General features: G+C 37.9%; 1 protein-coding gene across 8 annotated transcripts in view; it reads left to right on the forward strand.

Annotated features, from left to right (window-relative positions):
• The window catches only part of LTBP1 (latent transforming growth factor beta binding protein 1), a 186,577-nt gene that overhangs the window by 46,086 nt on the left and 117,880 nt on the right, over positions 1-22,611 (forward strand). For 7 of the 8 annotated variants that reach the window (XM_015621750.3, XM_015621752.3, XM_015621751.3 and 4 more), the window contains exons 4-5: positions 2,311-2,486; positions 20,176-20,343. In XM_015621750.3, the coding sequence (XP_015477236.1) occupies positions 2,311-2,486; positions 20,176-20,343 (344 nt within the window). Of the gene's footprint in view, positions 1-2,310; positions 2,487-20,024; positions 20,344-22,611 lie in introns of those variants that run through there. The other variant, XM_015621757.3, reaches the window with a different exon arrangement.

A 22,611-nucleotide genomic window follows, 5' to 3' on the forward strand; every position in this document is an offset into this window, starting at 1 on the left:
TGGGTGTGGGTTTGAACAGAGGGCAACAAAGGTAATTAAGGGGACTGCTACTCAGAGATCATTAGGAAGACCCTGCTTGAGCATAGAGCTTGACCTCACCAGCGGTCCCTTCCAACCTTAACCATTCTGAGATTCTCTAATGCTTTATAATTGGTTATAACCTTAACAGAAAACACTCAGCCACTTAAATGGCAGCATCTATAATCTAGTATTTTGATCTGTTGTCAAGTCCTGCTTCTACATTCAGTATAGTCACTCTTTTATGTCCAAAACCAGAAATGGATGTTCTTTTGCTTAGGCATCAAATGAGGTCTGTTATAAAAAAAAGGTTATGCTGGAGTGATTGCAGTGATTCTACAAAGAAATGAAATTCATATGTAAGCAGTAGTGAAGGCAATGACTTCAGCTTTATCTCAGGCTGAGGGTTTTCTGGTCATAGTTCTTATCAGACTCTACTGAATTCCAAGCCTGACCTCCAGTGCCAGTGCTCTCTTTAGATCTTCTGGTAGGAACTGTAAAGACAACATAGAAAAAACAGTATTCTCTCGTAGTCTGGCAAAAGGACTTCTGCTGAATGTCATGAGCCTGCATAAGTACTGTATTAGAAATACTGACCTGGAGACAGCCTGAGCAGTTATGTTTCTGTTCTACATGGGAGGCTTAGAATGTCACTGTTAATGAATGCTCTTGTTAATTTGGATCAGTTTGAGAAAAAGAGCATCTGTGTAGGACAAAACCCCATTGTTTGTTCTAACCACAAATCCATTGGCTACAGCAGTTACTAAGCATCTTGAATAACATGCCCAAGGAGTTAGGCTTTGCTTTGGAGATAGGGGCTGGCTCAGGCTTCACATGTCAGAAAACAATGCAGTAGTCATCAGTTCTTAGCTGAAACTTTTCAGTCTCACCGCTGTGGGGAAGTGCTGCTCAGCTGTCTTTTATAATATAGGGTTCATGACTTACTCTCAGAGGACAGTTATTTACCCTGCAGAGCTGCAGCTCCGAGGGATGGTTGTTGCAAATCTCATAACTTGTCTTTCCCACTTTTCCATTTTTGAAGACCATACTAATTACAGACCCTCAGCTGAGAATGAATTAAGGGAGGCTTACAGCATCCTGCTCTGTATGCCGTCATTTGAGCGAAGGACAATGTAGTCCTGATAGCCACTGTTACTAGGTTAGTAATTGATTCTGCTCTCTGAGGCATGGATGTCTTTACAGTCTGATCTGCAGTAGCTATGACTGCTTGAAGGCATGCTATTAGTAGGTTTGTTACTTGGAAGTGTGTTATTACTTGCTAGGTGGTGGGATTCTTCAGCCTTGGGGCCCCAAAGCAGCTTGCAGTTTCATTGCATGTAGCTAGGAGCTGCCCAATCTGCTGCCTTATTAATTGCTGGAAGAGTGAAGGCCAGTTTGTTAGTGAAGAAATTATTCCTACTGCTGATGGTCACTAAATAACCATGGGGTTTTTGATAGGGAGAGGAGGGAATTGTTACTGAAAGTTGGTAAGGCCTTGTTCAGTGTGAAGCTGAGGTCATAGGGATGATCTAACCATACGAGTCAGGATTAGCAGTGAGGAAATCCTGAGCTTGAAGGACTCTTCTTTTTTAGGAGGAAAGGGAAATGGTTTTGTTTTTAAACATGTCATTATGTTTAAACCACATGTGGTTATGGGACATTTGTCAGAGATGTTCAGTAGTGCGGGCAAAGAGAAAGTGGATGGGCAAAGTAATGTGACTCTGGGACATAGACCTTCTGATTAGGTGGGAAACAATCTGAGAAAGGGAAAGAGGAGCAGTGCTTTGCTCTTTGGCTAGAGGGATACGGTGAAGAAGGAAATGATTTCTGGGAACAGAAGGGGAAAGTCAGCTGGGTTTAGGTTCTACTTAATATTCCTTGTATGGAATGACAAAGAAGAGTTGTAAAAAATGAAATAAGGTTTGAATGCATCACTGCTTCTTTGACCTGTCTGGAAAGCTCTGTGTGTTAACAAATTTGAGCTGCAACTTGGTTTGATCTGGGATCTTCTGTGTTCCTCTGTTTTCTGAGCTGTCTGTGATATTTCCCTTGCCTGTCAAAAATAAAGTTATGTAATCCCTGTAGTCTTTCTTTCTTAGGAGTTTACTGAGCTGACAAGACAATGAGGGTGTTCAGAAAATCAGGTGCTTACTTGTAAGGTAGTAGGTTTCCCAAACTGTGTTTTGAGAATTTGGAGTACAGTTGAAGTTGTCTTCAATTTTTTTACAAGTACTTTCTAAGTCTAATTTACTAATTCTTACATTATTCTGTCTTTATCTCTTTCCAAAACAGGATGATACCCCTTTCATCTCAGACACTAATGATGAATCTTCATCATGGCCAAACACAGGAATATGTGATTAAGCCTAAATATTATCCAGTAAAAAAAGTGATCTCAGGAGAGCAGTCCACTGAGGGCTCCTTACCACTGAGACTGGGCCAGGATCAACCTGTGTCACCTTTACGATGTGAGTACAACTACAAAAAGCATACTCCTTTCTCTCCCCTCACAAAGCTCCCACTCCCCTTTTTTTAAGATCTTGAAATTTTCTTCAGTAACAACAGAGAAAGGTTAAAATAACTATACATGAGAATTCTTAGATTAGCAAGTGCTCCAACATTCTGCATTTTGTGGAGAAACAAAACAGATTTCCTGGATGAGAAAAAAATTGAACCTGCTTCACTGTTGAAAATTCATCATGCTATCTCTAGATAATATTTATTCAGAAAAGGGTGCTTTGTGAATGCTTTGCTAGAATAGGCACATCTATGAGTGTAGTCAGTTGTCAGTATGATGGATACCTTTTTGGAAAGCTGGAGTTCAGGACTGTGGTCTCACTGGTGACTGTTTTTCTCTGTATTTAATTTATTACGTGTTTATGAACTTGTGCACAGTGTGGAGGCTGCCTGAGAGTTTCTGCTTCATATTTATTAAAAAAAGATTGTGTAGGTGCCCAGCTTGTGGCCTTGGCTCATGCCCCATTGTGTGCAGAGCTTGAGGACAAGTTTTGGCTTAGAAGATGAAGAGCTTGATGAATTATGGGTTAGGTATTACAGAACGTCTGCTGGCTTGATTTGGAGAAAAGTTCCTGCAGCTGAATAATGGACTGATTAACATTGAGACCCTAAGGTACTTGCAGTCTCCTGACAGATTTCCTTTGCTGAGCACAAAAAAACTTGTTCTGCTGAGGTTTTTGGAAAGAGCCTATCTCCCTAAATCTTAATCTAGAATTCCTTTGTGTATGCTTGCATTTCTGCATTGCACATCTTTATGGTCTGTCCATTTACACTTAAATACAACTCCCTGTTTCCTTTTCCTCAAGTATCAGTTTGTAGATGGTAAATGAGACTATTGGCTCTAATGGGAAGAACAGTGGCCAGCTGGAGGTCTTTCAGTTACCATTTTCAGAGTGGTGAAGTATACTTCTTACAAAGCACTATCTTCCTTTCTCAGAAGTTTCAGAAAGATTTATTTTTTTTCAGTTACGCTGTCAACATCAAGCAGTAGTCTCCTTTGTAAATAAGATAATACTGCTTTTTTTCCAGTCAGCAGTTGTTTTCCTTCAAATAAAATATTAATGGCCACCAGAATTGGATTGTGTGCCATCTTTTGTGACTCTTACTAGACAAAGAGTATACAAATTCCAGGTTGTCTGGTTCTCCAGTATTTGGTCTGAGTGTTCCAGGTTGGATTCTGGCCAAAAAGAAAAAAAATCTTTTATTTTGCCCCCATTTTTAAGGCTGTTTAAGTCATTCTACGTTCAATATGCTCACAAGTATCAAGCTATAATAATAGCTATGCTATTTCTATTGGTCTAAAGTGTATATGATAATAAACTAAATAGATGGATTCTGTGAGTTGTTTTTTTTTCTTCTATGGCAGCATAAGGAGATGACTCTATGCAGCTGTAAGACAAAGGAGCCTGTGCTTCTAGCTCTTTCTAGCTTATTTGAGCCCCACTGTTAATTACAGTGTTCTGAGGGACATGACTAGAAGAAGGAAAATCAGGAACTGAAGACAGGAGTGTTTTTTACCAAATTTTAAGAAGCCCCTTAGTGAGCAGTGAATTAGTAAAACGTTCTACCCTTATTGAAAAGCTTATGAGTCCTAAAACAGACAGAGGACAAGTACTAAAAAGATTTTCTACGGCCTGATAAGGTCAGACATGATTTAAGTGTTGACTCAGAGGTAAAATGCAAGCTATTTGGATGGTGTCAAAATTTCTGATTCTGAGCTCTCTGTCAGCCTAAAACCCCGTCCCATTACCTGTTTTCTGCATCTGTGAGGTGGGAGTCGGTGACAACAACTTCTGATGAAGCAGTTGAGACATCTGCTAGTACAGAGTGCAGTTTGAATTGTACTTTGTTACAGTCTAGGGTTATGTATTGCTAGCCTGAATGGGAGACCTACAACTTGGCCAGCCATATCTGTTTGGGTTTTCTGGTTTCTGGAGGTGTTGGAATGAACTTGAAGATTAGAAGACCACTAGTTTTCATTAAAATTGTGTTCTAAATTTCAGCTGTCAGTATATTAATATTAGGGATGTTTGAATTAACTATAGGAGGGTAGGATTAGGATGTGAAACTTCATTTCAGGTGCTCTGTTCTAAACATAAATGTGCAGTTCTTAGTCCTGTTTTGACTAGAGATGGACTCTGTGAATTAGTTCATATTTATGGTTGATGTTGATTGTGTAGTTAATTTGTGAGAGCGGCTGAGGATCTCATGGTGTTTTGTTATTGCTCTTAAATGTACAATCTTATTTAATGAACAATGAGACAGCCTCTTACTTCATTGAGCAAAGAAATTGGCAATGGCTTTGTGGAGATACTTGAAAAGGAAGAGGGGGAAAATGTAATAATTTTATTAAAAAGCAGAAGCCAGAAAGTTAGTACTGAATGCTTCACAGCTCTTTTTTTATGGTAACATTAAATGAACTTTTTTAGAGATGACAAGAAATAGTAGCTAGGTGATACTTGGTAGCATTGACCAAGAGCACATAGCTATCAATTAACATGGAGTTGAAAGCTACTCATTCTGTTCAGTTTTTATTAGCATTTCTATGCATTTTACTTCAAAATATTAACACTGTGCCAGAGATCAGCAAAATGTACCCCATGGAATAAACTTACTTCTCTCTCTGTAGCTGAAGTTGGTTTTGATTTTTCTGGACTTTTATAGATAGTTTCAATCCAGTGATATAAAATAGGTAGTCTTGAAACTGGAAAAAGTGTCAGTCTTTTGTTACCTTTAGAGACAGGTCTGTCCTGGCAGAAGTACTGGGAAGAAAACTGCCAGATGTGACCAGATGCTTTTTGGGCATCTGATTTATAGGAGGCTAGTCATGTTTAAATGCTCTGTCTCAGTGTTGTCAGATGAGCTTTTGGAGACACTGGGTTAAGAAATGTTAAAGTTTAAGTCTCATTAAACACTTTTCAATTACAATGAATTCAGGATGCCTTCTGGAATTTTTACTCGGGTGCATTTGTAATCAGTTTCACTTCTCTGATAATGTTCAGAACATGCAGTGTAGTCCTCTTTTAAAGACAGCAAATAGTCTCTTCTTTTGGCTTTTAAGCTGAATTTTACTGTAAGATTATGTATCACATTAACAGAGCTTTAAATTTCAGTAAGCCACTGGGGTTGCAATCACATCATTTAAAATCACTGTGGGATGTGAAATTGAGTTACCTGCCAGCAGCAGGTAGCATTTCTACTGTCAAGCATTTTGAACTTTTGTCCTGTGGGATACAAACCCTGAGTAATTCTCAGTAGTTGCTTAAAAGTACAATCACACTTCACCTGTACTCTGCCTAAATATTTGGAACCTAAGAGTGAAAAATTCTCAAACAGTAGCAATGACAGCAGTACAGAAATTTCACCTATAAAATTCTATTTGCAACCTGTTAATCCATAAAACAGTAGGAAGATTTTTTTTTTTAGTAGTTCAGGTACATCTATCTCAGACATTTCCCACTACTCCCTTAATGGCAGCATTAAATAGTAACCACTACTGATCTGAGCATGAATCCTCTTAAGTATCAGTGCTTATCTCCCTGGATTTATAAATGCAATGCCAAAGAAAATTAGTTAAAGGAATTCTGTGCTATTTCTATTGGTGTAAAATGTATATGATAATAAACAAATTCTAAACATAGCCTTTCTGGAATTCCTTTCAACACAGTTATTGTGAGAACTGCTTATTATAGTAGTAAGAGGCTAGGAGGTTCTCAGTTTCACTCTATCAGCTTCTGGTTGCTATATGGTTCTACAGAATATGAATTTAAATACATGCTTAGTTTTCCAGCCTGAGATGTCTGAGGAGCTAGTGTTTAGTGGCATTGTGCATTTTGCCCATTGAGCTGAAAATAGTGAAATTTCTGCTTCTGAAATCAGTTGTCTGGTGTTGCCTGCATGTGTAGGACAATTCTGTACACCCTCTCACCAGGTTACAGTTCCTCATAAGTACAGTGATGGTGCCACTACTTCCCTGTTCTGGAGGCATGTTGAGAAAATGTATTAGTGACTGAGGTGACTTCAATATGCAATGAAAGAAGAAGAAAAACTCAAGAGTAATTTATCTACTAATAATAGTAGCTGGAATTATTATGTGAGGTAAATAAGGCATGTGTTTGTATAATGAGCTTATCCCAAGGAAGAAGGGAGGATAAGAAAGAAAATGAGACAAATCTCTCTATTCAGGAAGACAATGTGAGAAGTATGTGAATTTTGCAATTTAAGTTACATGTTAAGTTTATAAAATGAAGTACTATGGAGAACTACTTGCTTTTAGGTAGATTGGGTGGTTTCGGTCCTCACCAAAATTCTTTATAAAATTCATTAAGGAGAACTTGTCTCTATTGTAGGTAGTAAATGAAAATGTGTCTTGAATTTAAGTAGTAAAGGTTACATAAGGTTTAGTGAATTTGGGCTTGCAGCACTATACTTAGTTGTGGCTTAGTTGTATGTGTTGTGGCTGGAAGTTGGACAAATACGCCTGTATGGCTTTTGGACTCTAAGAGTCTGCTCATCATGATTCTGTAGACAACTCAAGTTCTTGTGTAAGGATGAAGCTGAAATACTCTGAAAGTCGTGTAGCTCCTCTAACTGTGTGTACATTGTATTGCATCATATTTTACCTAAGTTTATACACATGAAATAAGCTTAATGTGGAAGAAAGACTTGTGATGGGCAGAATACTCTGTTCCAAATTTGATATAATGAGAGCTTTCCTATGTTGGCAGCACAATACGCTGGTAACTTACTGAAGCTCTTCTGCAAGAGTTACACATAATTACATATGCTGGCTTCACTTATGACTTCATAGGTTGATTTGAGCAAATCCCAGGTGTCACCTTGAAATTCCAATTTAAATTATTTTTGTGGAATTGCACCATTCTGACTTCATTAAATGACACTTACTTCATAATAATAGTATTTCCCCACCAGGAAGTATGGGTAAACAGCTGCAAAAGGCATAAATATTTTTACTGCTTAAAAAAGTGCACACGGAGATATGACATGTGTTGCATATAGATGCATCTGTATGATTTGACATTCTACCCAAGTTCAGACTTTGGAGGAAAATCTCCCTCAGGTCTTCACTGGGTCAGATACTCTTTCCACCATTCTTGATATTGCTTTGTGGAACTGCCCTTCATGATCAGCAAAATAATTCTGTCACTGGCTTGTCTTAACTAGATCATTGAATTGTGATCCTTGTAACTTCTGCCTGTCAGTGTATTTCTGGATGTTGAACAGTGGTAATGTTCCCAACTAAAAGTTTTTGGAAATTTGGAGATAAGGGAGGATCTTAAGGCTACACTCTGAACAAGGTATAGCCAGCAGAATGAGGTGAGGGAAACCAGAATGAACACTTTGAAGACTAACATTAAGAAATAACTGAACAATTTCAACACAGTCGATTTGGAGTGAATGTAGAGTCACATTTGTTTCACTGACATTCATGTATTGCTCCTAAAATGGTACATAGTCAGTTTCAAGGGAGTGGGGTAATTGTATAAATGCTGGGGACTCTTTTGTTTTGTGTTATCAATTGCACATGTGTTCAAAGCCGGTGCTCTCATTCCAGAGGCAGAAGGGATTTTTCAGGGACAGACAAAAATGTTTAAGAAAAAATTTTGTTGCTGTCAGCAACAAACAGGAGTCAAACAGCACTGGGGCTTTTTCAAAGAACAATTTTAGTGTGAAGCATCCTTTTCCTCTCTCCCATTTAAGATCATTTTTCTTCTTGCTGTTGAACAGCATGGTGATTCATAACAGTCATTTAAAGTTTACTTTTGATTCCAGCAGGACTTGGAAACAACAGGCTAAATTTTAGGTATAAATTGAGCTATCTAGATTCACATTAATGCAGCTAACTCTAGCAAACAAAGCAGCATATTTACTTTTCTTTTGCCTCAAAAAATAGAGTGATAAATTCTGGAAAAATAACAAATGAATGCAGTTTATTTAGCAATTATAAAGACTATGGAATTCTTTGAAGACCTTGGAGACAGAATAGCTCTGTATAAATACAAACTATTTCACTCAATATGTTGCTGTAGGCATTCTAAGAATACCCTTGCTAAGCTGTCTTAGTGATTGTTTGTGTGTCCATAAAGGGCTCACAATTGAGGAGGCCAGAAAAGCAGCACCCCCCCCAAAACATACTGTATTTTTCTCTTTGGACTCTAAAAAGATTCTATGGCCCTGAGCTCACCAGAAAATAAATGTCTGCCTGACGGGCAAAGGCTGCTGGTGCTTTTATAGAAACTATTTTAAATGTTGCATTCACCCAAAAATGCATTCTCATCTCCATGCTTTAAAATATGGAGACAGAGGCTGATATACAGCAGAATGAGGAAGAATGTTGGAAAAACAAGTCGGTGATCTGGCATATAGAATTAAAATCAGTTCAAAGTGCTGGGGGAAAACACAGACTGAGACAAATTCATCTCAACTTTTGTAATGAAAGAGTATTGGCTCCAAACCCAAAAATTTCTCAAGAAGAAAAGAAGAGGCTTTCCAGAAAATTCTGTAGGGGAAAGCCTTTATGATGATTAAAAATGTTAATTTAGGTGGATATAAAGACTTATTGAACCCACACAATTAAACATGAAAAGTCCCTTAGCCTGACTAACTTCAGAGTTGCTGTGATACAAGTCTTTGATATCAAGAACTGGTTTTGATTGTTGCAAGTAGCTGAGTCTGGTTTTCTTCATAGGAGATGTGAAAGTGCTCTTCTGTCAGTGCCATTGCCTATTACAGAAGGAATGAACAAACGTTGACAAAAAATAACTGCAAGAAGGTTCCTACCCTATGAAACTGAGATTTCAGAATCAGTGACATCCTTGTCTGTTGTCATTTTTTCCCTCTTCAGAAAATTAGGGGAAAAAAAAAGATCTTGGCTTTCATGTACTGCTGAGAGAGAAGATTTTTAATGGTGATTCAGCATGCAGAGGCGGCTGCATTCACTTAAATTTAATTCCATGATGTCCTGTCCTTTGTCACTGTTTACAGTTTGTTGACTTCCATAGTGCTTTTTGGCTGTTTCCTTTCAGGAAATGAAATGTCAACTGGATATACTTCAGTAAGGTACTAATAATTTAATTTTTATTCCCTATTCTTTCTAGAAATGATAAACATTGACTCTTAAATTTAGACTTTTTTCACATTCAAGGAAGTTGCAAATGTTGGGAGGGGAAAACTCTTATCCAAATAATTTATTTTCTGGAGAATTAATGCTCTTCCAACTTGAGACTTGTAATACTATTGTCTAATATTTGTATTATTATTGTGAAAGAAGCCTAAATAATAACCCTAGGCAAAAGGCATAATTTCAGGTGAGTCCATAATTTCAGGTGGGAATGAGTCTCATTCCCAGTGTATGAAGACCAAATTCAGACCTCCTTGTGAAAGAGTCCTGCTGATAAAGTGGACGGTGGCATTGTATCTAGTAATGTGTCATTGTATCTAGTATCTGGTAAAACTCCTGCATCTTTGTGTGCAAAGATGTTGACTTCATTGTCAGCCTGTGCATTGCAGCAGCTTCCCTCAGTGGAAGATTGCTTGTGGAGGGCTGCAAAATTGCTGCTGCTTCATTAGAGCTGAGATGAGGATTGTGTGGAATAACTCTGTGCCTTAGGTATATGTCTGTGTCTAAGTGTGGCTTTTGGGCCTTTTTAAACGTATCACTGAAGTGAAAGCCTTTTGGGTCCAGATATGCTTAGGTACCTAAGAACATTTGTAAGATGATGGTTTGAATAGAAGCTTAAAAAGGCTTGTTCACCTGAAAGCTCTGCTTACAGCTGGAGTAGTATCCAGCCCTAAACCTGAAGCACTGATATGAGCTCAAACATGAGGCTCTTGAAGAGCTTGAAGTTCTGTTTCAGGACAAGTACTTCACTCAGTGAAAGACAGGCCATCTGGGTGATAATATTTTGCGTAATTGATAATTGAAATTGCAGCTGAAGCACTTGACTGCCTGCCTATCCTCAGAAGTACAGTCAGCTGAGCTCTCCTGCAGGATTAAGCTCCCCAAGGACTGCTGTAGCAGTCATAGTGGTGCCTGGAACCCAGCTGTAGTGAAGTCACATAGTTCTTCAAAGAAAAGTGTCTGAGCCCTAAACAAAGTAGTTTTGAACTAAGGATTTGAAATAAGCAGTCTTAGGTCATCAGATTTACTTTTGAATGGGTTAGGCACACTCCTGTTCAATGTACTGCTTGCTCCATGCAAATAATTTCTCTCATCCCTTGGGAAAGAGACCTAGGACTGATAAGCGTTATAACTTGAGGCTAAAATTTAGCTCTTTATCATCATAAACATTTGTGGATCTAGTTTAAATATAGTTTATTTAAGCCAAAGAAATGCAGTACAGATTTAAATAATTATTACCCAATAAGTTTATTGAAATGAGTTGAGGCCATTCCATCAGAAATCACACCACACTGCATTCTTTCATTTATTTGGTTTGGTACCCTTTTCTGGTTCACTCTCATCTATGTGAAGGGAAATGATGGTTACATTTCTCATTACCAGAGAGAATGGCTGTAGTTTAAGATAGGATGTTCATTGCCTGAGGATTGTATGTAAGGAATATTCATAGTGGTAAAGACAAGGAAGACAAAGGGTGATTCATAAAACCTGCTAGCAGAGATCTTAGATTTCAAATCTGTGCACTTGTACAATATGGGTTTCCACAGGAAAAATGGAATGTAATTTCTGTGAATTCCTCTCTTGCTCTAAAAAGGCTGTGTCAATGAGAAAATTTATCAGCAAAGGGCTTGTTCCATGTAAACACAGTTAGGTCTTTCTAAACAATCTCAGTACTTACACCTGCATGGGCTCCTTTGGTACTTTTAAGTGAAGCCATCCATAGAAAACACAAAAAAACTGTGTTGCAGACAGTAGAGAGCTTTTTGGAATTTGTCAAAATTAATAGAGGAAGCCTACTTGAATGAAACAAGTATAGCTGTGGTAAATGACTTCAAACAGTACACTGTTCACACTCACCTCTATTTTAAACTGAGATTAAGATAATTGAAGAGTGGGTTATTTGCCTCTCCTAGAATAGACTACTAAAAATTTTTGTGTGTTTTGGAGTGTGGTGGAGGTGGAGATGAGGAAGACACTGGAATTCTCTGTTCAGTTCTTTGACAGGGAGCAAGGAAGAGATTGTATCCCTGTGATAATCAGGAAGGAAAAATACTTTTCCAGTTATTTTCTTTTCAGTTACCATCTTCCTCCCTGGAAGCTTCTTACCTGATGCTTCCAGGAAGCTTCAAATATTCTGGATTATTTCTTTTCCTGTTTGTCAAGCATGCTGAAGAAGCAGGCAGGGCTTAAAAAGAGGGTAGAGAAACACAAGGAGGCGACAGAAGCAGAAAGTCTGAGAGCTCAGTTCTGACTGCAGGGAGAAGATTGTGGTAGGAGCTTCTGAGCGAGACAGAGGGAGGAAGTGGTGTGAAGATGTAGTGACATAATCAGAAATAGGTATCTGGAGAGGTGTGTGTATTAGCAATAGTGGCAGTAAGAATGGCAACAAAAATATCAGTGCATATCCCTCTTCAGTTACTGCTATATCAGGAACCTGGATGGTGTTTTGATTTTTTGGAAGCCTTTTATTTTGCATCAGGACAGTAGAACTGAGTACTTGAAAGCTGAGGAAATATCAAAGGTTAATCTGTATTAACTAATGAAATACATGTAACATTATACAAATGCAGCAAAAACATGAAGTACAGAAATAACAAAAAGCAGGAGTGCTGAACTAATTACGTTTTAATAGTGTGTTCCTACAGCTGTCTAGACATGTTAAATCAAGTACAGCTTGCCATACTGTCATCTTGCTCCAAATATTTGACTGGGTGGATGTGCACACATACACCTCACCTCACGCAGAACTGGGGGTATACTTTTAAGCATTAGAGAAGTTATTGGATCTTGGATGAAATAAATCCGGATCTTCTTTTTAATTTCATTGACATGTCTAATTTCTCTCAATGCAAAAAGAGAACTGGCTTTGAGGTGTACTAGGGAACAGTAACCAAGTCTCTGGTAAGAGCAAAGGTAGGCATTGTATATTGAAGCCAAAAATCAAATTACTCAGCAGCTGTGCCTTGCCTTTATTTAATCCATGTAGTTTTCAGACTTGTTTGTGCTTGTGACTGTTACAGAAAGAATAAGATTTATATTTTGCATGATTTTTAGATGAGCAAGGTTTGAATGCAGAAGATTTTACTGCTGTGCTCAGAGCAGAGTAAGGGCTGAGTTTAGTCCTGCTAAGGTTGTTCAGGGGATGATGCCTGTATCAACAGAGCAGAAAGGGATTTGGGAGATGTGTGCTCCTTTGGCCTAGTTTGCAGATTGGTTCTGGGTATGAAGTATCAGTGCATTGTTGGGAGACAGAAATAAATTCAAATCATAGAAGCATTTTATCTGAAGCTGCGTTAAGTAATTTGGCTGCTCTCCCCACCATTGATCAGACCTCAGCTGCAGTATAGTGTGGTTTTGGACAGGGTTTGTGAAGAAAGATGAGGACCAAGTGATTGATTTCAAAAGCAAAACAAAAAAAGATGGAGATCTGTAAAATACAGGCTGTTGGACTGAATGTTTAGGTGATTTTTGTCTGGTCAAAATGAGACCAAGGGAGATTGACAGCAGTGGTCTTCAAGTATGTTAGAAAATGGTCCACAGATGAATAATGTCTTGTTAAAATTTGCTGTAGATAAAGCAGGGCAAGAGTTTGCTGGAGTTGCTACAGAGGAAATGTGGGTTAAGTATTAGGAATACCTCTGTAATAAGAGAGGCTGAAGTGCTAGAATAAATTCTTCGGGGAGGCTATGGAATCTGCATAATAGAAGGGGTTTGAGGATAGTCTGGACAAACCTTTCGTTTAATGTTGCTGTTTTATTCTGGAAGATGAAGATAGGGGAGATTAAGTGATCTCTCAGAATCTGTTTCAGCCCTTTCTGTGCCTTTTAAAGGCTGTATTTCTCTCAATGTGTAATCAGAAATTTAGGGAAGATCTGCCTCTGGCCTGTATGTTAATCTAGTAATCTAGTGTCTTTTTTTTCCCCTCCTTTTTCTTTAGCATATAATGCTAGCATTATAAATCTATATGCTATTTCTATGTTGTATGACAGCTAAGTTCAACTTGTTCTGATCTTTGGGAACTAGGTTTTTGTTGTTTTGTTGGGTTTTTTTCTTTTGTTTTAAATGGATGACTAAGTGGTGACAAGACAGAACTTCCTCGTATATTGTCAAAAGTGTAAAAAGGTCATTTGACAATAGTTCTAAGGGCTGAACTATATTACTTTTATGGTTGATTTTTATATAGTGTCATCTTTTCTTTTAGCTGAACAAACATACCTAGTGTAAGAACTAAACCAGGCAGACTGGTTAGACTTAGAAATAAGTGGGAGACCTCTTTTTTAGGAAATAAGTAATTTCCTTCTTTTTATTTCCTTTTTTTTTTTTTTCTCCTGTGCCAGTATTTAGCTAAGAAAAAAGAGGGTGTTGGTCATCTAAGAATTTAAAATGTTGAATCTATTAGCTGTTTGAAAGCTGATTTGGTTTGATTTTAGAAGATTTAATTTTAAATGCTCTCCTTATGCACCATGGTTATAATTTTAAAACATGAAATATCCTAAGGTAATGTTTTCATTGGGAAAATAATGTAATTTTAAAATATAAACTTAAGGTCTGATGACACACTGTGTAGATAAATATATGAAAACATACTGGGATCAGTGCAGAAGTAGATTGTCATGAAAAGAGAGTACTGTATATCATTACTGGAGGTACTGATGGAATGTCTATAGTTCTGCTAGTTCTGTTTCCTTAGATTTGCCTCAGGATATAGTCATAAGTGAAGGTATTGAAGAAAACACCACAAAACTCACAAAAACTGAGAACAACAACAACCCCCTGAAACTGCCTTATTAAAATAGCTTTAGAAATTTGTGTACAAGGAATATGGGAGATGTGTGTGTAAGCTACACTGTGTATTCAGCTGATAGAAGCCACTGCTTGTGATTTTTTTTTTAATTGTGAATGCTTTTGATTAGATCACTGTGAAGCACAAAACCATCACACAAATAACATCAATGTTTTTGACACATTAAAATGTTTTATTCTCTTTGCGCCCTTGACCTATGTAGTTATCTATTTAACTCAATACCAGTCCTGCTTTCATTAGTGTTGCTAGCCCATTGTCTTCCTGCAAAACAGGGATATAGCACAAATCATCTGAGCTCCACTGCAGCTATTGGATATTGGCAGAATATTGGAGCTGTGAGAGCAGCCATAAACCCAAGGAAATAAAGTGTTTATAGAAATTATTCTAGAAAGAAACAAAGTCTGAGTTGCATTACACAGTGACTCAGGAGGTTGAGGAGGAATCCTTCCCCTTATTACAATTCTTTCCAGATGTGGCTGTGTATTGTGACCACCTGGACATAAAACCTGCCACCTGCCCTGTCTTAACTACTTCAACTTTCTTGCTAATGTGGGGGGGGGGAAAAATTTGTCATAATGAATACTGGGGGAAGAAAGGATTCTATTAAGAAATCCTTTTGCTTATATTTTCCATTTCTCCTGCAGTTGTTGCTAAATCATAAATTTATCACAGCAGGAGTTTGCTGTGTTCATGATATTATATCATAGTGACTTACGGAGATGGAAAAAAAAATCACATCCACACGGTGCCAGCTTTCAACTAAAATCCTGTCACTTTATCCAGACATCTTTCTTTTTTAAATCTGTCTCAAGAGTTTTATAGATTTTGGAAATTACAGGCACATTCTTCCACTCATATCTTTTGACAAATGTATCACAGAGTTCTTAAATATGAGTGAGCCTGGATTAGGAGGCAGAATGATGGCGCTGTTGGCTGAATATCTTCGTGAAATTGCTGTCTAGCTGAGGTATGAAGCTTTATCCACTATTAGTCATCTTGATTGTCTTGTCTTTATTAAAACAACAATCTGAGTCTATCTCTAGTTTGGCCATTTTTTTCAGTAACTTTGCTGTTTATTTGGTGTTTGCATCATCTACTTCTGTTTTTTTTTTTCATTAGGCTCATTTGTTTATCTGGTCTCATATTTGTATTTCTTCAGTCTGCTGTTATACTTAGGAGCATAGTGAGGTGTTTCATTTCCACATGTTTTAAAATTTGTCTAGAAGAGTTTGATATACTTCTGTCTATATATATTTAAAAAAAATATTCCAGGTGTGTTGTTGTAGCACTATCAATTTTTTTCCAGAAGTGGATTTGAGATAATCTAAGTTGCAGATTTTGTCGTGCCATTATGTCACAGTGGCATCATCAGTAGGAGTTCTGGAGTTTGAAGAGAATACTCCGTATGCTTCCTTAAAAATATACTGTCCTTTAATATGAGCTAGTCCAAAGTCAAAAGAGATCAAGGCTATAGCCATACTGGTCTTTTCCTAGCATGAAATTGTGGGGTTTGGCATGAATAATGCAAAATCAGTTAACAGATATTGAAGAATAGTTTCCCATTTAGAATTGAATTTTCCTCTTTGCAGACGAGGAGATTCAAGGAGATCCCAGAGTCTAAACCTGAAGCTCCTGCTAAAAGCTTCCTTTCAGGAGAAGGGCTTGGTGGTCTTTTTTTCAAATTGAATCTGTGTATACTAAGTTTACTGTTAAGGTCTATAAGCCTCAGAATCTATGAGGGATAGTACTGCTGACTTCTCTGCAGCTGCAGAAAAGAATGATAATGATATCTCTGCCTTGAATCACCTCCTCAAACACTGATAAGTTTTTAGCTCAGAGGCCATAATTGGCTTTGTATCCATCCTAAGTGTCTTCAAAAGAATTGAAGTTAAAAGCTGTGGCCTGCTAGGGAGGGAGGACAAATTAAGTGGTTTTGTTGTTTTCATAAATCTAAGAAAGATGGAGAAAATCTTCCCATGTATAAAGAATATGACGGTGTCTTATTTCTGTCACTTTGCAACTACCAGAACAGGAATATCTGAGAATTTCCTTTATAGCAAAATAACTAGCACACAGCTAGATAAACACATCATGTGATGGTTGACCAAGCAGCTGACAGGTCAAGCACAAAGGGTTGTAGTAAATGGGGTTACGTCAGGTTGGTGACTGGTGGCTAGTGGATGTCTGTAGGGCTACATTTTAGGGTCAGTGCTCTTGAACACAGTTTTGGGTGCCACAGTATAATAAGCCTATAAAGTGTCCTAAGACAGTGCCCAAAGAAGGGTCATGAAAACAGGGAGGGCCTTGAGGAGAAGCCATAAGGGGAGCAACTGAGGGCACTTGGTCTGTTCAGCCTGGAGGAGACTGAGGACAGACCTCACTGCAGTTACAGCTTCCTCCTGAGGGGAAGAGGAAGGGCAGGCACTGATCTCTTCTCTGTGGTGATCAGTGACAGGACCTGAGGGAATGGCCTGAAGTTGTGACAGGGAAAGTTTTGGTTGGGTATCAGGAAAAGGTTCTTCTCCTAAAGAGTAGTTGGGCACTGGAACAGGCTCCCCAGGGCAGTGTTCACAGCATCAAACCTGACAGAGTTCAAAAGGCTCTTGGACAACACTCTCTAGGGGACATGGTGTGACTTACAGGTTGGTCCTGTGCAGGACCAGGAGTTGAACTCCATCTTTCTGTAGGTACCTTCTAACTCATTGATATTCTATGAAAAACTTTGCTGAATAATGATTTGAGTATTTGTAGGGGCTAGGACTTCCATCATGTTGTTTTTCAGACTTCTTCCTGAAAATCTCCATTGAAATATTGTATCAGGGATACTCTTTAGCTCTCTAGATATTGATGTCTGTTTTTGAAAGTACTGTTTGACTACTATTACTCCCAAACTTAGATACTAATATTCTCTCATCCAAAAGCATTGGAAAGCAAATTTTACAATTTCTGTTGAATCTCATACTGAGGCATCTCTTTTACTAAAATAATAATTGTGCTACAGGATTTTCTGGTTAAATCTAAACTATGTGATAAAAATTATTTAAAATTTTTTGTTGTTGTAAATGCTATACCCAAGATTTACTACAGCTCAGCACTCAACATCATAGTAGAAAGTACTGTGAAGGAGAATTAAATGATGGTTTAGTTTCATCTTTACTGTTTTCATCTTTACAACTGTGGGCCTGAAGCTGGGTGTGCAGACAATGTAGTGCACTTTAAGTTGGGTCACATTCAAAAGAGCCGCTTGGGTTCATGAACAGCACATGTTATTGAATGCTGCACATATGGATGTTTCTTCTGGATTGCTGGTGCCAAATGCATTAACAGCAGAGCTGTTGCACACCTGTGTTATACACAGAGGTGTATACAGCACTAAGAATGCCATTGCATTAATGAGCTTCATGTCCCAGGTCAACACTCAGCAGAGCTGAGGGGACAAGACTTAATGAAAGGTGTCCCACCTTGGGGAGGTGAGGACAACAAACCTGTCCGTCTGTCCCTGCGCAATTTCACGTCAAATTCTCATTTCCTGGGTAGATAGAAAATGGCAATACTTCCTGTAACTCATTGACCACGATTATGCCAAGTTGCTGTGGTGGGACTATGGTCAGGCAGTGGTCAAACTTTCTGTTCTTTGTGGACACACGTTGTACAGAACATGTCTCGGTAGGAGGCTTGTACAAAACATCTCTGGGTGTCAGGCAGAAGAATCAGACCACATGGCCTCCACTTTTCTCCCATGTTCCTTCCTGGTGCAACACAAACCATGTGACTTCCATTCAGGTTCAGTGTTTGCACTGTGGGCTCCATCACATATTGAGCTCTGCATTTTCTGCCCTTCTAACAATGACAAAGCCAAATTGTTTTTATTTTTTTTTAGCTAAGCCAGAAAGCTTGTCTAGGTCCCCCAATACTTGTTTCTACAGTGTAGGCAGGACCGACTTTTGTGACTCAACTAACCCTGTTTTTTTAATTAGATCACATCCTAAAGGAAAAATATTGCTAAAATGTCTGAAAATATAAGATATAAAATGGAATCTTTTCTAGGAAAATATATGTATAAAATCATGCAAGTAAAATACAAAGATGGCAATGTTGCTCGTGAAGCTTTTTAAAGCATAACTTAAAAGTTCTACCCTCAGCAGTTCATAGGTCACTTATGTCTCTTTATTGGTTAAGGTGTATTTATTTTTGTAAGAAATAGGGAGCGTCCTAGAATCCAAGATGTCTTCTAAACCCCCTAAAATCACAATATTAGCCATTGATTGAAATATTTTATTATTGTATTTGTCAGGGCTCTTCCTTTTCTAAGCCTTGTTTAGGGAGAATAAGGTGGAAGCATCTGTACTACAGCTGCTGTTCAAATAGTGCCTTTACTGTAGACAAAACAATAGGCACAATTGCTCAAATTTATTTGTTTATGAAGAGCCAGTAATAAGAAAGCTTTATATTCTTTGGAAATAGGAAGATTTTTGAGATTTTCTTGATATTTTCAAAAAAGTGTTTGTCTGGAGGGTATTTCATGACCTAGGTTAGGCAACTATCCAGCAACTTTATTTCTATGACATGAGGAAGAAGGAGATTCTTCTCTGTGTGTCATTTCTTGGCATTGTTAGGTTTGATACGAAAGTAGTTATTAATAGTTTCCACAAAGATGCTATTATATATTTTTGAGAACTTACTGAATTTATTAGTAGTATGTAGAGGACAAAATGTTTTCTTTTTAAATAATTGCAGATGGAATCTTTTCTTTTCCCCGTCTTTCCTAATAAGTAGTTTCAATCCAGTTTTTGCCTTCAGCTGTTAGATATGGAATCAAATACATCTGGTTTTAAATAGAATTCTGTAACAAGAATTTCTTATAATTAGCTAAATTACAAATTAGTGCTTGTGCAGTCTTTAGTACCGTCAAGTTTTTTTAAAATGACTACAGGGAAGTACATACAAAAAGAGAATCTAGCCATTTTTTTTTAATCTTTGATCTCAGAATTTTAAAGCACTGATGCTTCCTCAGTCTTTTCTCTGAGGTATTTATTACTAAAACTAAGGCTGACAGTAGAGCTCAGTCTAATTCTAGTATGTGAACTCTTGTGGAAAAATAGTGCCAAAAAACTGTGAAGAAAAAATGGGTCCAGGCTGCTGCGTCACAAGGTTTGACCACTTCAGGCTGGGGTGCCAGGAGATTTGAGACAGATGTTTTCAGACGTGCCGCATGCCTAAAACGTTTCCAGGGGTCGAGCTACAAATAGTGACTTAATAAGTGCAGAAACAGGAAAAGTATGTAGGCACACACAAGAGTTTATTCACCTCTAGGTGCACAGCCAGCCTCTTTACATTACATCTGCCTGTCAGGGTTGGCTATTTAAGCTGTCATGCCCTTGGTATTGCTCTTTGTCTGCCTGTGAATAAAGTGCAGCATTGTGATTACTAATCCCACTCCAGTGACTTGACTTTAAATGTGGTTTTGGAGCGGATCCCGGAGTTCTGTTTGCTAAGCTTCCTACTCCTGTTTCAGAGACACCACTGGAGATCTATGAGAGAGAGCACTGCAGACTGCCCTCCTCCTGCAGACCTGTCGCCTTCCCCCCCCCCGCCCCGCGCCTTTTTTTTTTTCTCCCAAAAACTTTTTGAAGGAAATCAATGGATACCAAAGTGATCTGTTTATTTTTCTTTTTTTCTTTGCCTCCGCTGACAGTGGGAAATCACACTGGTCGCATCAAGGTGGTCTTTACACCCAGCATCTGTAAAGTGACTTGTACCAAAGGCAACTGTCAGAACAACTGTGAGAAGGGAAATACAACCACCCTCATCAGTGAAAACGGCCATGCTGCTGACACTCTGACAGCCACTAACTTCCGAGTAGGTAAGTACCCTGAAACTGTGTTTGTCCTTAGCTGTCCTCTCTTGACTAACAGAGGGAGGAGATGTTTTGTTATTAATACCAGTTGTGCATCTGTTACTCTTTGTTTGGACGGCTGTGCTGAGCAGGAACCATTGTATGTTAGACAAGCTTTCTGGAGTCCTTCAGAAATGTTCCCAAAAGTTCCTTTTGTGTCAGAGAAAATAAGCTCCCATATTTTTCATCTGAATTTTCAGCTGCAGGGATGCGACATGCTAAGCTGAAGCCTTCGGTAAAATTCCTCCCTCAGAGTTTGTGTTAGTAAATAGGGAAAATGTGTTTCCTCTTTTTTACTTGTTTAGTATGTACCAAATGCACAGAAAACCTACTGAACAGCTAATAGTGATTCTGTATTCAGAAATCTGTTCAGCAGTTCCTTAAAACTACAATCCTTTTTAAATATGCAGCAGCTTAAAACTTTTCTTACTGCTGAAAGTACGTCAGATTTCATATTTGGCATTTTTAGAAACTGAAATAATGTTGAGCCTAATTAAAGTTATTGAAGCCAGTAATTTCTTTGTTAATGTTTATTCTTTCTGCTTGCTCAGTAAGATTATCAACAGTATGCCAGACTAAATCCTACAACTCTTTGACTCTACTGAAACAAATCCTGAAAGCTATCTAGGATGATGATTAGCATATTTTCACTATATACTATAAAGGCATTTGTGTGCACATATTTGCCTTCCAAGTTTAAATATACAGATATATGGGTGCATACCAGAACACTGTAAATTTTTTTGTTTCACTTTATGATACCTTGAACTGCTCTGAGAGAGTAATTTTGTAGTTACCCTGAAAATATCACAGCATTGTTTTCTGGGGGAAAAAAAAAATTGCAAATTTCTAGTTAAAGAATGCCAAATATGAACACTGTAATTTTAGTCTCTGTCTAGAATAAACATAGAGTTCAGGCAGTGCTGAGGCTGGCCAATATTGCCGATTTTCAAGTGCAGTGCATTTCGTGCTCTGAGGGTGGGAGCGAAAACCGTTCGAAATTATTATTCTTTTCTTCTGGACAGTTAATACAAAAAGCAGTTCCTTCTTTTAACACTCTACTAGACTGTCTGACTGTGGGGGGAAGCCCTTGAAGTTACAAACTCATTCCTTCATAGTGTGCATGTTTGTAAAAATGTATATGTTTTGGACTGCTAGTAAAACCAGTGTTTTAAAACAAGAACAGTACAAATTTTGGGGTTTGCTTGTGGTTGTTTGGAGGCACAAAAAAAAAAAGGTATTTTGTAAAGGAATGGTAAATATTATATTTTTAATTCATGTTTTACTGCCAATGCAGATTTTTAGCAATGTTTTGGCAAGAACCCCAGCAAAGTAAATTTCTTGTTTAATTTTCTGACTAGTATGAAAGGATAGGGTTATTCTTCCCTCCTTTCATTTGACCCAGTTTTTCTATTGAAATTATGAAATGCTGAGAACAGGCATAGATGTAATTTGTCTGCTATGTAAATCTGTGCTGTAACATGACCTTCTCTCAAATACTTGAAAACTTGGAGAGCGGAAATTGACCTGTGAAGACGTGTTCCACACCTTCCTTCCTGGCCCCAGGCCATGCAGCTCTGATGCACTGGGTACAACGGGCTGCTAGAAACATTCAACAAAAGTCAGCCTATAATAGCATTCGATGGAAAGATAAGGGAGTCTTGTGTTGAAAAAGGTATAAAAGCAAGTTGCTACAGATGGATAAGGATTTTTAACCTGCCTGTTAGCTATCTTCCATACTGCATTTAAAAGACAAAAAGTGTTTAGTACAGCTCTAGGTCTTGTTATATTCACAGAAGAATAAGAAGGTCTGAACTAGCGCTTAAAGGCTCTCCAATTAAAAATACGAATGCTGCATGAGCTTCTTAATAAATAGAGAAGAGGAATCCTATAGCTGTAGATTAAATTCTTTCACCAATCACAGTTTTCAGGAGCTTTTGAATCAGAGTTTAAAATTATACTACTGAAATAATTTTTCATATCTGTTCTTGAACTAGAGCCTCTCACTAGCTTAGGCTTGTCCTGATGTTTCCTGACACATAGAGCTGATATAATTTGTGTCTTCCAAGATCATTAACCTGTTATATTTTTAACAGCTGAGTCATGTTTAACTTGTGCTTTTTGCTTTGAAGTCACTGTTCTAAACTTCTTTACTTACTGTTAATCCAAAATGTGTGGAAATTCTTATTTAGATGACTTGGTATTTAGAAATGAAACCATGAAACAGAATGTCAT

Source organism: Parus major, chromosome 3, assembly GCF_001522545.3.
Source record: "Parus major isolate Abel chromosome 3, Parus_major1.1, whole genome shotgun sequence".
NCBI lineage: Eukaryota > Metazoa > Chordata > Aves > Passeriformes > Paridae > Parus > Parus major.